Source organism: Oreochromis niloticus, linkage group LG2 (assembly GCF_001858045.2).
Source record: "Oreochromis niloticus isolate F11D_XX linkage group LG2, O_niloticus_UMD_NMBU, whole genome shotgun sequence".
Lineage (NCBI taxonomy): Eukaryota > Metazoa > Chordata > Actinopteri > Cichliformes > Cichlidae > Oreochromis > Oreochromis niloticus.
This window is the reverse complement of record NC_031966.2, coordinates 13,014,030-13,029,936: the sequence shown is the minus strand read 5'-3', so window position 1 is coordinate 13,029,936 and position 15,907 is coordinate 13,014,030. Positions and strand designations below refer to the sequence as shown.

Here is a 15,907-nt window from a genome sequence, read left to right as displayed (position 1 = left end):
TCTACATTAGTTCTTGAGCTGTTACTTTTATTTTCCTTAGTAACTAGCTAATAGATAGATAGATAGATGTGGTGAAGCTGAAGAGTCATAACAGGACACTGAAATACCTCCGTGGCAGAAGGTGATGACATCTGCCAAGTTATGCAGACATGCCAGAGACGGTAACCAAGGTCAACTCCTCTCACTGCCAAGGTCTTTAGTCAAGGCTGGAATTCCAGTTACCGTAAGAAAACCAATACTCACAGGACAACTGAGTTCTGTGTTAAAACTGTGCAACATTGGCCAGGTTTCAAACTTCACAGCCTCAAGATGATCCAAATATTTTATCAATGGAACCTCCTGTTTTAGAGGGAATCTGTTTTGTTGCAACAAGAATGATACTGATTCTTGTCAACCTTTAATCAAACAATCTTTTAGAGCTCCCCTCCCCCCCTTATTTTTTAAACATTACTATCATAGTTTTTATATTACATGGCTTCACAGATAAGTGCAATTTCTTGCCTTGACATGTTTTGTTTTCATTGCTAAATGTACCTAAATTACCACTGTGCAACTCAAATTCTTATGCAGCCCATATTAAAGATTGTCGAAGTGAAATATATATAACCATGGAAACGTGATATAAACAATGGAGGGGATAGATTACTTTGATTAGAGTGACTTTATAAATTACCTAAATGAAAATGGAATGCAACTTACATTGTGATGGTCATGTGTGAATGCAGGCCTTTGTCTCATTCAAAGATGCAATAAAAATAAGCATATCTTGCTCTATTGATGTATTTTCCTCCAAAAGAGGTAATAATATAAATGAATAACTATTTTTTTCCAGTAAGAAAATACAAATTCTGTTGTGAACAGAGAATAGCTGGTATTTGGTGTGATAAGTAACTTTTACTTTAGCCAGATATACTGAACTAGTCCGACACTTCATCAGACTATGAGAATAAGCACATTCTGGAAAACATGCATTTAAACCAGAATTTCTCCTTTTCTTTTTCCTTTGTTTTATTCACCCTGCTTTATGTGTAGCTGCTTTGTTCTGTGCCAGCTAGTCATGCTGCAGCTACTTGAGTTATTGTGCCAAAGCAGCTGATAACATTCACCAAGTCCTTCCATTTAGGGAGCTAAATTGCTTTTCGATTTAAGTAATTTCATTTTGCTGAAAAGGAAAAAAAACATGATAGAAAAGTTATCTGTATTTATTTTGCTTGTGAAGTATAATATAACATTTTTACCAATGTGAGTGAAATGGCAGCTTTCAGAACAACTATTCACCAGGAAACACTGACAAAGCTGAACATTTGAAATGATATCGCCTGCTCTCAATTCTTATCTGGAAGCTGGTAATATTTCAGAAAGTGGATTTCTTATTTGAGGGCAGCAGACAGAGACAGGACAATGAGCCTGCTACAGACGTTGAGCTGATAAGAAACTGTAAGCAAAGAAACACAGCAAGAAAAGATATTATTTTACAACAATATTTATCCTATTACTGCATGAAAATGAACGTGTTTCCTCACTAACATCCTGATTTTTCACTTTCAAAGCATCAGAGTACATAAAGTGGACCTACTGAACGTCTAAATCTATTCAAACTTAAGTGACTTACTCCAGGCCTACCAAGATGAAGATGTACTGTGTTCACATTTCCAAAAACAGATTTTGTGAAAGACTTAACCAACCCTTTAGTTTTCAGGTTCTTTCATGCATTCTGTCTTCATGAGGGAATTTGAAAAAGATCCTCTTTGGGATGAAAACGCTCCATTTTAAAATGTTAAACACATGTTTTAGGAAATGTGGATAGGTTTTAGCCAATGCAAAACTGACAACTCTAATACATGTTACAGGCACCTATTCATGCTGACACTTGAAGTTACTTAACTTTAAAAAAAGAGGGCAGTCTTATAATTTCGCAATACAGCGGAAAAATAAATCTTAACAAAAAATTCAGTACTTTCAGCTGCATCCCATGATGACTTGGATCCAATTTTATAGAAGATTACCTTTGTGCTTCCATGTATCTCTCAGTGATAAAGTAATGCTGAATAGTAGGAATTGCTGCTGTTGACTAAACTACTGAATGTCCTTTATATGGGGAGTAATGAATGAATAACTGTGGGGATGTTTTGAAAACACTGCTCATTTTTTTCCTTTTATTCTATTATCAGTTAGACATTAATTAGATAGTAATATCGTTGAAATCATTAGATAGAAAGAAAAAGTTGTTTCCATGTACAGAGAAAATCACATTTTGTTAAGACACCAAGTTGTTCCCTCAAGGATCAACTCGTTGTTACTTCCTACTTGTTACATACTGATGCTATTTCAAGAATTTATTCTCATCATATTGTAATGCAGTGGATGATCCCTTACTTACTATTGCGCCTCGCAAGGAAGAACAACAAGCAATAATAAAAGCCCAAAAGGTAGCAGGCAAGTTGAAGGGCTCATAGCATAATCACAGTGCTTTAAATCAGAAGACAGGAATTCAAGTCCCAGCTTGGATTGCTATTATCATCTTTTCAGTTTGCTTTTTTTATAGGATTTTTTTTTCAACTTTGTCTTTTCTGTGAATTTTCTTTCAGATTTAAGCACCTGCACTGTGTGTTTAGTTTTATAAAAACACCATTGTTTGCATTAAAACGTAACCTTTCACGTTAACCACCAAAACAAAGTTCCGCCATATGCAACAAGTTTGTCCATCACTTCCTTGCAGCACAAGCAGAGCATTTTCTTGCAATCCATTTAATGGAAGTGAATCCATTTAATATGCTGAGGGACGGTTGAACTTTATAGCGCCACGATGCATGATGAAAAATGCATGAAAAAGACTAGCCAGTGCAATGCAATTTTAAGCCTTTGGGGTGGAGAACAGGCTGCAGTGATTGGTGGAAATCAAAGCTAAGCTAAAAGGAAAAGGACTATAGTATTTACAGTTAACAGGTTGGGAGAAGCAAATCTTCAAATAAGTCAAATTATGTGTGTAAAACTGACACAAAAACATTATGTGTTTCACTATTTTACTGTTTCTTGATGTGCTGCTGCAAAGAGGCAATGAAAGTAATTAGTTTTTTGGAGAATGAGGTATCAGTCCCCTTGTTCTCCAAAGAGGGGATGCACATCCCTTGAGGGTTACATCAGGAAGGAATCTGGTGTAAAAAAAAAACCTCCCAAATCAAATTTGTGGAGCTACCCACTGTGGTGACCCCTTATGAATAAGGAGCAGTGGAAAGTAGCTTTAAGGTATTAGTCCCCTCCCCCCTCCTGCATTTTGTTTGTATAACGAAATGGTCTTCATTATACCACTGGCTGCCAAAGCATTGTGTGCAGTGAAGAAAAATTCACAAACACTGAGCCAAGAAAAGACAGAATAGGTTTCTATAGAGACTATTTTTCTTCACTAGAGCTTAAACCTATGACCCAGAGCCCCCGGAAAGCCTCTTGAGGTGGTGGGAGAGACGGTGCACTGGCTGCCTGAAATGACAAACAGCAGGCAGGCGGTGGCATGCTTTGCTTGCCAAATACAGCACTCCATGTTCAAATAGTGCTGACAGGAAAAACATAGACACTTTTATCCAGGGTCCCCCACTCTGGAGTGAGATGTTGAGGGGAAAATTTCCTCTTGCCAGAAGACATAGACCTGCCTGTATCCAGTGGTTTCTACTGCTACTGTTGTGGAAAATTCACATAAGTGCATTTTTCTTTCTCTTACTAACACTAAATGGTTACTCAGAAGCTCATGTATTTAGTGACTTCCATATTGGACAGGGAAAAGAAGCCAAACTCGTTTTTATAAATGAAAAAAATCCATCACGTTCACTCAGCAAAAAAACCCTGATAAACCAACCTCTCCTTATAATTGTGTTTTTCATCTCACTATAGTGATCTCCTTGGTGTAACTTCTGCCCTCTTTGCTTCCCACTGAGTTTATTGAACATTCGAGCCATCCATTTTCTTTGATGGTTTTAATTCAGCCAAGCATACCGGCTGCTATTGCACTGCCCACTACAATGATTAACTGCATAGTGCTGCATTCATTCATTCAAGCATATCCATCAAAGCATGGATCCCCCTAAGTGGAAACAAGCTTTCCCAGGGTCAGGAAACATCTAACCTGTATAAAAGAATGAGTTGAAATTCCAAGGCAGGCACGTTTTGTTTGACTGGTTTTCAGAGTCATAGTCGTAATTTCATATTTAAACCCAGAGCTAAGCGCTATGGAAACCACTTAAAATAACATGGTGGATACACGAATGCCAGCTGGTCACGTTTAGTAGAAAAGGCTTGACCCATTACAAATGACTATGTTTGGTCTTGTCAGGGCAGATTTTGTAACAGTGGGCTGAGAACAAAAAAAATAAAAAACAAAAACATAATACTTCTTCTTAACTTTAACAATTACACAATACGCATACTGTACAATATGGTATGAGATGACATAATAGTATCATAATTTGTATGAAATGCTTGTTTCACCTTTAAGAGTGGGACAGTGATTTTATATTAGTTTTTTTTATGTTTTTACTATATTTTCATTGTGTCAGCTGTTTAAAATGATTTCAACTTTAGAGAGAGAAAGATACAAATTTAAAGCTCTGTCATGAACACCTGCTCCACTGAGTACAATTAAAGTTATAAGATGCATTAATCCTTGAATAAAAGTTGACCCAAAGTCAAAAAAGTGCTTTCACTAAGCCAAATAAACTAAACTTAATTTAGCTTCAGTATAAACGTTTCAGCTCTATGATGAAATATTTCTTACAAAAAATGCTTCTTAGGAGTTGCAATTTACTTCTTGCCTTAAGTGATTTTGTACACAGGCTAAGATCTTTGACTCTTTATTAAATTACCAAGTATTTCTCAAGGCAGTTGGTAATCTTTTAAATACTGTGGCTAGGCAAGCCTTAGAAGTACTTTAGCTGTCAATCACTTAAATGAATAGGATTTTGCCAGCAACCAAAATGACTACTCCCACTTTGCTACTCTACAAATATGCTATTAACAGCTGTTCTCAGCTATTGGAGAATGAACACATATTGTACTCTGTTACACCTGAAAAAGTCATGATTCATACGAGGCCACCCAGTATGTTCCCGGTGCAAATGTCTTGTTTGTCTATATCATAATCATAATATACTGAATGTATAATGCTCCTCTGTCTTCCATCTATGTATAAGTGGTACACTGCATATGTTCCCCATAGGCCGTTGACCCTTATAACCCCAGTCCTCCCTCTAATCTCTTAATCTTTAGCGGAACAGCAGCTTCTGTGATCATTGGCAGGTCCAGTGTGGTGCATACCTTCCTCCAGAGGTGCTCGGGGGGGGGGTTTATGTGGGAATATCACAGGTAATCCACATCTCCTACAAATATCTGTTGCTGGATTTTTCTGAAAATATCTGGCTCTGTGCTTATGGGTGGCCTTGGCAAAAAAAACTTGGCCTTCTACGGGTAAGAGAAAGCAAACCACTTAACTCAGAGAAGTGATATAAGAGGTGCCCCTGAGATGACCTGTGTGATTGGGAAGCTGAGATGGAGCTTTAGCTGGGTGTGCAGTGTTGACAACTGGTATCAGGCCATCACTGCATAATGAAACAAGCTTATAGGCTATTAAATAATAAGTCAATCAGTGGTACATCATAGTATACAGCCTGTGAATCATGTTGTTTCATAACAAATCAAAATCCTGTCTCATGTAAAATATGTTTTATGATGATATAAACTCCTGATTTCCTCTTGCAAATGCTTGAGAATGAAAGTAATACTCGCTGGATCAGATTCTCTGCTGTTATTTGCTTCAGTCCAGAAAGGTAGGCTTAAATGTCCTGCACCATGATGGTATGCCTTTCTGGCAAAAACAGGACAACATTGTTGTTTCTGACTTTTTCAGCGTTCAACCCAGTTTTACCTTTTATAAAACAATATGTTTTTAAAAAAAGACAAAATAAATTGAAGACCAAAGGCTGGGGTAGCGTTTGAGCTAGATTGATACATGGACTTTCCCTCAGCGCTATTTCATTTTGAAAACCTTACACTACACGGCTTCTTTGTAGTGACTGGAGAAGTCATTTTTAGCAGCGTTTCCTCTTAATAACCATGAAACCCTATAGTCATGTGGCAAACACATAAAAATGACATACACAACACTGTAACATAATTCTCACCAGTGGACGAAGGAAATGTTGACGTTATTTATCACCCCAAAACACAGAATTTAGATTTCAGAGTTCATTTTGAGAGTTTTTGTCCAAATCATTCATTGTGACAGATGGTTACTCTGCACAGCTCTGGCTCTCAATGGGAGATGGTGCCCTCTGATATCTTATGGAGTCATCAGCAGCCGCTTGCCAAGTTTAATACGACTGGGGACCGTAACTCTCCAGGCAACTACTACTAAACATGCCAGACAGGTCTGGCTTTCTCCCCTCCGTCAGATCGATATCAAATTGTCTCACAGAGCATCTGCAATCAAGCACAGCAGAATAGAGCACTCAGACACTCCAGTCAAAGGTTACAGACGGTCTGGCCAGCTTTGCCCTCAGCCAAAGTGTGACCGCCTTTTTAAAGAGTTCTTTGACAGTTTAACATCTCCCCCACCACACTTCCCCTCCACCTCCTTCATCACTCTCCCTGCCCTCCCTCCCTCCTCTCTGTTGTTTTCCTTTCTCAGTCGTCCTGATTAAACCTGGATATCCCACCAGGAGGCTCTGATTTCCCAACCCTGCCTGTTACTGTAGTGAAGTCAGAGCTGCATGTCCTCACACAAGTCGAGTCAAACCTACTGGTTACTGAAGATCAAGAAATGTATGAAGATTAACCATATCTACAAGATATAGGTACTGTAAGCTATGTGATACATACTCTGCTTCTATGTTATGACTTGTTATGTGCTTCACGTAAGCATAATAATAATCAAACATCACATTTTAGGACTCCTGACTAAAAGGCTCACATGCACAGGATCGGTCAGTTCACACATAAACTATTCTATGGCAAGCTTTTTGGACTTACATTTCTTATACCAGCATGTCTTGGCTTGTTTTGTAATTCTTATAAACCTTCGTCAATCATATGCAGGATATATAAAGTTTGTTATGAAGAGATAATGTCAGCACTGGGAACATAAGGGATCAAGATATAAAACTTAAAATAAGCTGAAAATAATAATCATAATACACAATCTTAAGTACTGAATTAAGATCTGAAAGATCCTTACAACAACAAAGAACAACAAAGACTGTCAAATTCCCCATGATGGCAAAACAATCACTGGAGGCTAATTATTTACTTACTTAGCTAAGCACAGTTATATTCTTGTCATTAGCATGGAAATAAAATTAAACAGTGAAAAAACGGGGGGAAGGATTTCAGAATTAGTGAAGTTCATTGGAGTCATTTCACATGAGTCCCAAATTACATCGCCCTGAGTGACTGCTCCTGAATGAATGGAGCCTTTTTTATGATCACAAGAAAAACTTCTCCCGAGGGGCAAGGAATTTCAGAAGGGTTTCCCCTTTTAAGCATACGGGGTACACTTTAAAGGTAAAGGGTAATACTGCACTTCCTATCCTGGATAATACTGTTTGAACTAAATAAAATGCTTCTATTCATTCAAAAATGCACAAAGATCTACATTTTGAAAGGAATGTCTTTAAGCCCAGTAAGAATGAGCATCTAGGTTGTGTGAGCAATCATTCAAAAGTTTGAACTTTTAAGAATGAACGAGAATGCATCGAAAACTCACCGTTATGCTCCTTTACGCTTGGTAGGGGAAATTTGCTGACATTACTTGATTCAGCTTCTGAGCCATATTGTTGGAGAAGCGATGCAAGAAGGAATATTAATGGAAGGATCATTTGGATGAGTGGTAGCCGGCGATCACAAAGCGCTGTAGACGGGACGGTTTGTATCACCACACACATGCGTCGTTTACAGGACACCAGTGCTGTTTCGGACACATTTGGAGAGGATAAACGCAGAGTAAAATCCACTTAATTTTAAGCATCAGTCCTTCGGAAGAAAGTTCGGGAACAAAATTTTAACTTGAGAAGTTAGAACGACTCCTCTGCAGAGGTTCCGAACCTGCCGCTGCTGCGCAGAGCAAATGCGCACCTGTTGGTTCAATGGGAAGTTTGAGCAAAGTTTACTTTAATGTTGTTATAATCCCGGTATTAGTTATAAAACCACCCTTGTGCACGCATATCATCTACGAGACGAGAACATTAGAAAGACACAGTTGCATTTTGGGTAAAGCGCGCGTCCACGGTGCGTTCTTCACTCCGCCTGATAAATCCCTGCAGATCTTTACGCATTACAGCAAAGGCTCACACACAGAGACAGCGAGAGAGTGAAGCAACTTGATACAGCCTGTACTCAGAAACCGTTCGCAGCACCGAGACGTTTTCTGTTGTCTGGCGCAGTCTAGAGTCATAACTTGGAGTCTGAGATAAAATATCGCTGCGCGCCCGGGGTTGGCTTTTTGGAGACTGGCAACTGACGGCACAACAGGTGCTATACATAAAGTACAACTTCTCAGCGGAGGAAACTCCCAGGATGTTAACTATTCAGTTGCTGCCTGGTTTAACGAGGTGTTTCACTCCCTTACGGGTTCGTTTTATGTTTTGTTTTTGTTTTGTTTGTTTGATGGTTGCACACTTTTTAAATAATTTCTAGCCAAAAGTTTCAGCCTCCCGAGATCACACCGTCTGTTGTTAAGGATAAGGTTTAAATAAGCTGTAGTACTTTTGGAAATATATCTTTAAAACTAAAGAATAACTTAAAACACTATAACACCAGATTAAACGATTAGCCTATATTGTAAATATAAAAATATAAGAGTAGAGATACAAAAAAAACTGTGAAGGAGACATTTTAGGCTATTTGTGTGTTTTTTTTTTTTTTAAAGGGACACATTTCACTTTCTGCTGTGTGTACACGAGTTGTACCCACTGTCTCAGTACTCCTTTATCTGTTTCTCTGCTTATTTTACTGGGCTACAACACCATGGCCTGGTTGCATTTTTATCCCATTAAATCACGGTCCATCCAGTGTATAATATATACAATGCAGTTCACAGTATATATTCACATCAGGAGTCCCATGATTCAGACTAAAACCTTCCATATAACATTCCTAAGTAACATTGTTTAACCACTGAGTAATTGTTTAAAACCTTGATTCACTGAATGAAAGATAAATGCGCCCCAAAAGAAAACTTTTTAATATGCAGTTTTGTGCTCTCCTGGAATGTTTCTGTGGAAGGAAATGTTTAAGGTTCTCAATTTGTCATATCAAAGCAGAGACACCGCTTGAAACAATACTCCCTCCTGTTCCCAATTTCCTTTCTCCCCAGCACAATGTTGTACCTCATCAACTGTGTTTTATGTGGTTCCTCCCATCCTATTGTTGGCAAAATGCAACAGTGTATCCCCTGCTGTATGGTAAGTCTGCTGTAGCACAGACACAACAATCAAAGGGGAGCTGGAGACATATTGAACCCATTGAGCCAGACACATGATGCAATGCTGCAGCAATTTACCCCCAGTCTCACATAGCTTAGAAACTACCAACTCAAAGAGAATATAGAGCAACCATCTCTCCAGCATCAAGGTAAGAAGGGAAGCTTTTGTGGTTTTAATCAAAGTTAATGGCTCAGGAAAGAAGGCGTGGGACATTGATGCAGTCATTTCATACTTGTGTTGCCCCTGTGGAGAGGGGCATATAGAGGTCTTCATGTGCCTGTTGCAAGGGCCAAGGCCCTTTGTGTAAAGGAGGGTATCACATTCCAGCCCTGCGAGCGCCTGCAGCAGATGTCAGCACTTCACATCGTGGAATCCCTCTCTCTTTCACAAAAACACACACACTCATTCACCCCATGAGGTTTTGTCTGTAAAAGCTGGGTATTTTGTCTTGTTGTCCACATTTGATTGCCGCTTCCATGGTGGTCTTGTGAAACGCAAAGTCTTTGATACAAAGAAATATAATAAACAGAGGAAATTAGAAACAAGTTAGGCTATTTGGGTCACGCCAAACATGCAGAGACAAGCCAGCTAGGAGAGCTCTGTGTCCACTGAGCAGAGTGCAAGTGGAAATGTATACAATGGAGAATTCACACTCATCATATACTGCCTAAATCCCCTTAGACTTGCCTACCGTTATGGGATGCATTCTGCCAAGCAAACAAATGCCCTCAAAGATCAGTCATTATTAGAAAACACATCTGTCATAGGGTTTTAAAAAAAACACCTTTGTGGTGAAGAGAAACACAAGAGAATGAAAATGTTAAATTACTTAATTTATACTGTAAAACCAGTTGCTGCAACAGCATGAACTTCTGTTCTATCTGTGTAGTCCAGTAAATCATTTTATTTACACACCCATACACACACAACACATACTTCTATCTCTGTACCTGACCAGCTGTTATATCATCATATTCATTATCTAAAAGGCGCACTGACCTTCACCACGCAGTCACACTTTTATATCAGAGACATTCTGGTGTTTTATGGATACTAAGGTCTCATGTTGATAAGTGAAAAGTTTCAATAATTGCCCCTGGCTGTACTTGGCTTTGAGACCAGAGCCCCCTGGTGGTGCCCCTCAGAGCTACAGGCAATGTTCTGCCCCTTGAACTTCCTGATGATACTGCAAAGGGTGTGGATTTTTTTTTTTTTTTCAAAACAAACTCATTTTGATTCCACCAGGGGAAGCATATTTTATCTGATGATTCAAGATATTTCCAGGTTAAAACAAATCAGATTTGCTTATCATGTTCAGGTGTTCAGGGACACAATGCTGCTCCTTCTAAAGTGTGCTGTAGTAGAAATAAATATGCTTAAGTCATAAACTGATCATCAGTAATATTGTAAACACAGTATATTCATGTGTTAATGCACTGTATAGTCCAGTTATTTTGAATGAGTAATCTTAATTTTACATGGTTAACCTCACAAATCAAAACTGTCACAAGCTGCATTGCATTTTAGGTCATTTCAAGTAAATAACCTTCTTGTCAAAGGTACAGTCTGTTGGAGGTTTTGCAAAAAGTATTGAAGTGCATGACTTCAGTTTGGCTTCAGTTGTGCATAAATTACACAAAAACAAATACACTGCTGTCCAATATAATTGCTTAGCTGAGTTCCCGCCACAGCAAAACCTGAATATAATTCAGTTTAAATCCAATTATTAGTTTAATAATGCTGTCTGACTATATTTGTTATTGCTGCTTGATGCCCTGAAAATGAGAAAGAACGAATGTCTGCAGTGTGGTGGTGCAAGCTGGGATGAACACCTGGCTGGATATCTACCAGATTTTTACTTTGAGAACTCTGTTAATATCACAGGCATTGAAAAACTAAAAAATAATTCTGGTGTTAATCTTGTTGGAACCAACTAAAACAGAATCGCTAAAAATTTAATTTGTAAAATCTTGATTCAGTGTAACTGTTTAGTCATGTTAGACATTTCAGTTTGGAAAGAGCTTTTTGTCCTTCAGGATTTTCCCCCTTACACAATCCTTATTCAGGAAAGTGGTCCAAAAATATTTGAAACGAAACCTCCTTCTTAACAGATTTCTGGCTCTATGCCTCCATCATAATTTTGGATAGTGTTGCACTTACTAAACATCTGCTGACAAGGAAGACTCAGTTTCCATTATAGCAATCTGCTTATTTAATGATCCAAGGATCTCATATTACAATGCCAAAGTTCATCAATACATTATTGAACTGGAATCCAGGACAGTGCAGTGATGAATTTTACTTTTAAATCTGCAAGCCTGCAACCCTGTGCATGTCTCTCCTCACCTATTGCTTTACTGACATATGAGCACACTGCTTGAATGTAAAATAGTTACTGACAAGATCATGTGTGTGTACAGGTCAGACAGAGAAACCATCATGCAGAGAGAAAAGACTTTAATCAATAAACCAGGAACTTGAAGTTGGAAGATACTAATCCTCGTATGTGTCAGCGTACTGCCTTTTGAATGTACTGATGAACATGTTCCAGACCTTCATATAGTTTGAAATATATTTTACTTGTACACAGTAAAATAGAAAATGTCTGTAGCTGTATTTTTGACAGCAGTCACCTTAATACAAACCTCACATGTTCTTCAGAAACATCAAACTGATGTACTGTATTTGCAGTAAATATTGTTTTATCTCCATCCTTCATGATTTACATGAAGTTCTTATTCATTTTCGCTGCTCTTATCTCAGCTCCTATGACATGTACCTGTTCCTCTTCCAAACAATTTATCTCATCATTGAATTAAAGCGCTGTCAGCAAAGCTACTCTCGGTTTAGTTAAAGACTGATCCATCCTTCTGAGATGAAAACAAACCTGTTACTAAGCAGCACATAGTAAATAAATAAACAAATAAAGATGCTTAGTAGTAACACTTCTTTGTCTCCAGATCTGTCAAAAACTTCTTTTTCATTTGAATTACAATGTGACAACACATATAACTCTTCAGGGCTGCAGTGGTAGCAGAAATCTGGTTTTCATGCCAGGTTGTATTATACCACAGTTGACTGTTTCAATCCAGCCTGACATATTTCTGGAATGGCATATGATTGTCCATCACACTCATGGCTCATAGCCAGCTGGCCAGCGAACATTTTTCTAAACAACACAAAAGAATCCTTGCGCTTGAATGGCTGCCTCTTTATTGTAACAGCAGAGCTTTGCCCTGTGACATAAATCATTAATCTCTATGCATATGGTACTGATTAATTTGTGTATGCAAATGGAATGCCTTGTCAATCAAAATCATACCACGGGGATCATCGTTGGGGAGACCGCACAAGTTGTTTGACACAATGATGCATGAGATATGGATCAAAACTGTGGGGAAAATCAGCTCAGTGGATTTTTCTTTTTTTGTACTTAAAGAACAATAAATAAATAAATAAAAAAATCAGCCTTACTGTTCCCTTCCCTCTTAATGTGTGTGTGTTTTTTGTTAGTTAGAAGAACTTTCAAATCTGTGCAGACATGAACGGTAAATAAGAAGTCCTCTTTATCATCCACCAGGTTGTCAGTTGTTTTGTGACCTATTCAATTCAGTTCAATTCAATTTTATTAATATGGCGCCAAATCACAACAACAGAAATCACAACAGTCACCTCAAGGCACTTAATATTGTAAGGTAGACCCTACAATAATACTTACAAAGAGAACCTAACAATCATATGAGCCCCTTATGAGCATGCACTTTGGCAACAGTGGGAAGAAAAAACTACCTTTCAACAGGAAGAAACATCTGGCAGAAACCTATTTTTAAAGACAGATTTCATTGCAATAGTCAACAACCATTTCAATAAATAAAGAATTAAACCTGGAAACTATGACTCAACTATTCATTGTTTTAATCCTTAAGATTTAATAACACCCTGTCATAATACAGTCAGTGTTCAGTTTTTTTCTGCTTTTCATTAAATTCTTAAAAAATGAAAATAAAATCCTTAAAGTGATTGGCAGGTACAGTAACCCGCCTAAACATGCTTTACAGTACTTATGTTATAGTCACACTATGCATTTTTCTCTCACAGACATATACAAAAGGCCGTACTGTCAGACCAGAATGTGCACTGCTTAGCTGAGCCTCTTAGTAACTGCTTCGTTGAGGAAAAAGACATTTTTAGATTAATATTTATTTACAGCTTAACAGAAAAACTTCCAGCACAGAGGAACATCAGTCACAGGTTATGTAAAAAGTCTTATATATGATCCATAAAATCACTTTACATACAATAGCTTTTAGACTGAATATAAAAATTAACGGTATGACCATTTGAAGTGATAATATTCGATGAGTTTGTAGCAATTTGGTGTTCTGCCAATAACTCTGTCACAGTCAATGATTATGATTTAAGATCTGTATTCATTTATATAGCCATTCTCCGTTTCATTTATTTTTTCAGGCATTCAATCTGGATATAAACAGCAATTACTCCACAGCAAAATGAAAAAGACATTTCTTCCTGCCATAAATCTTAAATGTGTTTTAACAAACAGGCTGACAGCACAGATGTAGCAGGTAAATCTAAATTGTTGAATTTGGATATAACAACATTTGAGAACCAGAAGTCCATTAAATAGTTGTTCTGGGGCTTTTAGTAACTTTATAGTGCATCACACTCCCATTAGGAGACACAGTTTAGCCAATAAAATGGCAACTTGAACATCTGTGAGTTCATATATGAACTCACAGATGTTCAAGTTGCCATTTTTCTAACTTCCCTTCCCCATCTTCTAATGGAAACTGTGTGACAATCTAAGACATGTATGAAACCAAAGCATTTTTGTAGTTCAGTGGTGGCTCTAAGTGTAAATACATACAGTACTGTGCAAAAGTCTTGAGCCCTGAACCCATTTTTTTTAATACTTTGCTTCCAAAGAGTCAGACTTGCTTGCAATTTTTAAAGTGGTCTTAAGTAATAGTTCCCCATAGTTTTCAAGGTCTTTAAAGTTTTTTGTGACATTGACCGTCTTATCAGTCATTTTCAGTCTAGTCCTTGTACCTGAGGATTTTCATAAGATTTATTAATGTATGTATTTATTTATTCTGTTCAACCACTTAACACTGACCTATGAAACATTCATGTAAAAAAGAAAATGCACCTCACTTGAAGGATGAACCAGAACCACACTTTGTTACTAACAGCCTATCAAAAACATATACATAGACTCCAAACACACTGCTAGTGCAGAAAAAGCATACCTGCATGGAACCAAATTCCCCAAAAAAGGCAGCCAACATCATAAGTAGTGCTTTGAATGTCCGTCAAGAAGCTTGGAAAGCTATTCCCAAAGACAAATGAAAGAAATTACAAGGGAGCCTTCCTAACAGAGCATAGGTTGTGTTGAAGAATAAAGGTGGTCATACCAAATATTTACTTTCAAGCTTGTTAAATTTGCACAAACTCAGTTTTTGCCTTCTGTGCTGTATTTCTATGTATGATTGCACATGTTTCAATAAATTGCTGCATCAATTTCCCATTTTCCCCCCAAAATATAAAGAGATGAGGGGTGGCTCAAGTTGTTTCGCAGTACAGTACAGTTGATGAAGACACACACACACAGACACACACACGCACAAAAAATGCCCTTTCATTGCACGGGGACACTGAGACCGAAAGTCATAAGATTTTCTGTCAACACTGGTAGTTTCATGTGAGCCAGAGTTCTGAATCACACTCGACTCTGACGTCTTGACATCATCGGTGGTCTGCTATACCACACCAAAGATGGTTAAGCCAAGAAGCTGTGCCAATGCATTTCATTGAGGTGATAATTTTTGCATCTACAGTGGGCTGCCTTAATGTGGAAATAATGAAAACTTTACTCAAAATATATAAGGCTGTATGGCGTCTATTATGTACACTAGCAGCAGCTGAGGATTTGGAAGCAGGGAATGTAAATGTTTATGAAATATGAACATCTTCAGAATGAGTTTGTGATTCTTTACACCAAAGTACGTGAGATCAGATTGCTCTGTGTCCTACAAACTAAAATATGCTTGAGACTTCTGCATTATGCAATTAAAGTAGTGATCATTTTTATCTGGATAATAGAAACACAGACTATATTATTATATTTTCTTAGTCACTGATTTAATGAGTCACGTTTCCATATATACAGTCAGCTTTTTATCTCTAAAATAGTCTAGGTCTTACTACGGCACATGCTTACCAAACAATCTATTACTACATAATAAATAGAAGCTTAAGTATGAATCTTATTGGATTCATAATTTCTAATACACGCTTTTTGGGGGGAAAATGGGAAATAGACATAATACACGCTTTCTTTTTACATCCATCTGCTGCTAAATACCACTCAGTCCCAGCCATAAGTAGTGATGCGTTTGCGTCTATCGCGTGAAAGAGAGCTT

General features: G+C 37.8%; 1 protein-coding gene across 1 annotated transcript in view; it reads right to left on the bottom strand.

Moving 5' to 3' along the window:
- pdgfc (platelet derived growth factor c) overlaps positions 1–8,489 on the bottom strand; it is a 46,535-nt gene extending 38,046 nt beyond the window's left edge. Inside the window, exon 1 of the mRNA XM_005467258.3 lies at positions 7,748–8,489. Within this exon, the coding sequence (XP_005467315.1) occupies positions 7,748–7,925 (178 nt within the window). The 5' untranslated portion in view covers positions 7,926–8,489. The remainder of the gene's footprint in view (positions 1–7,747) is intronic.
- Positions 8,490–15,907: the final 7,418 nt, after the last annotated feature.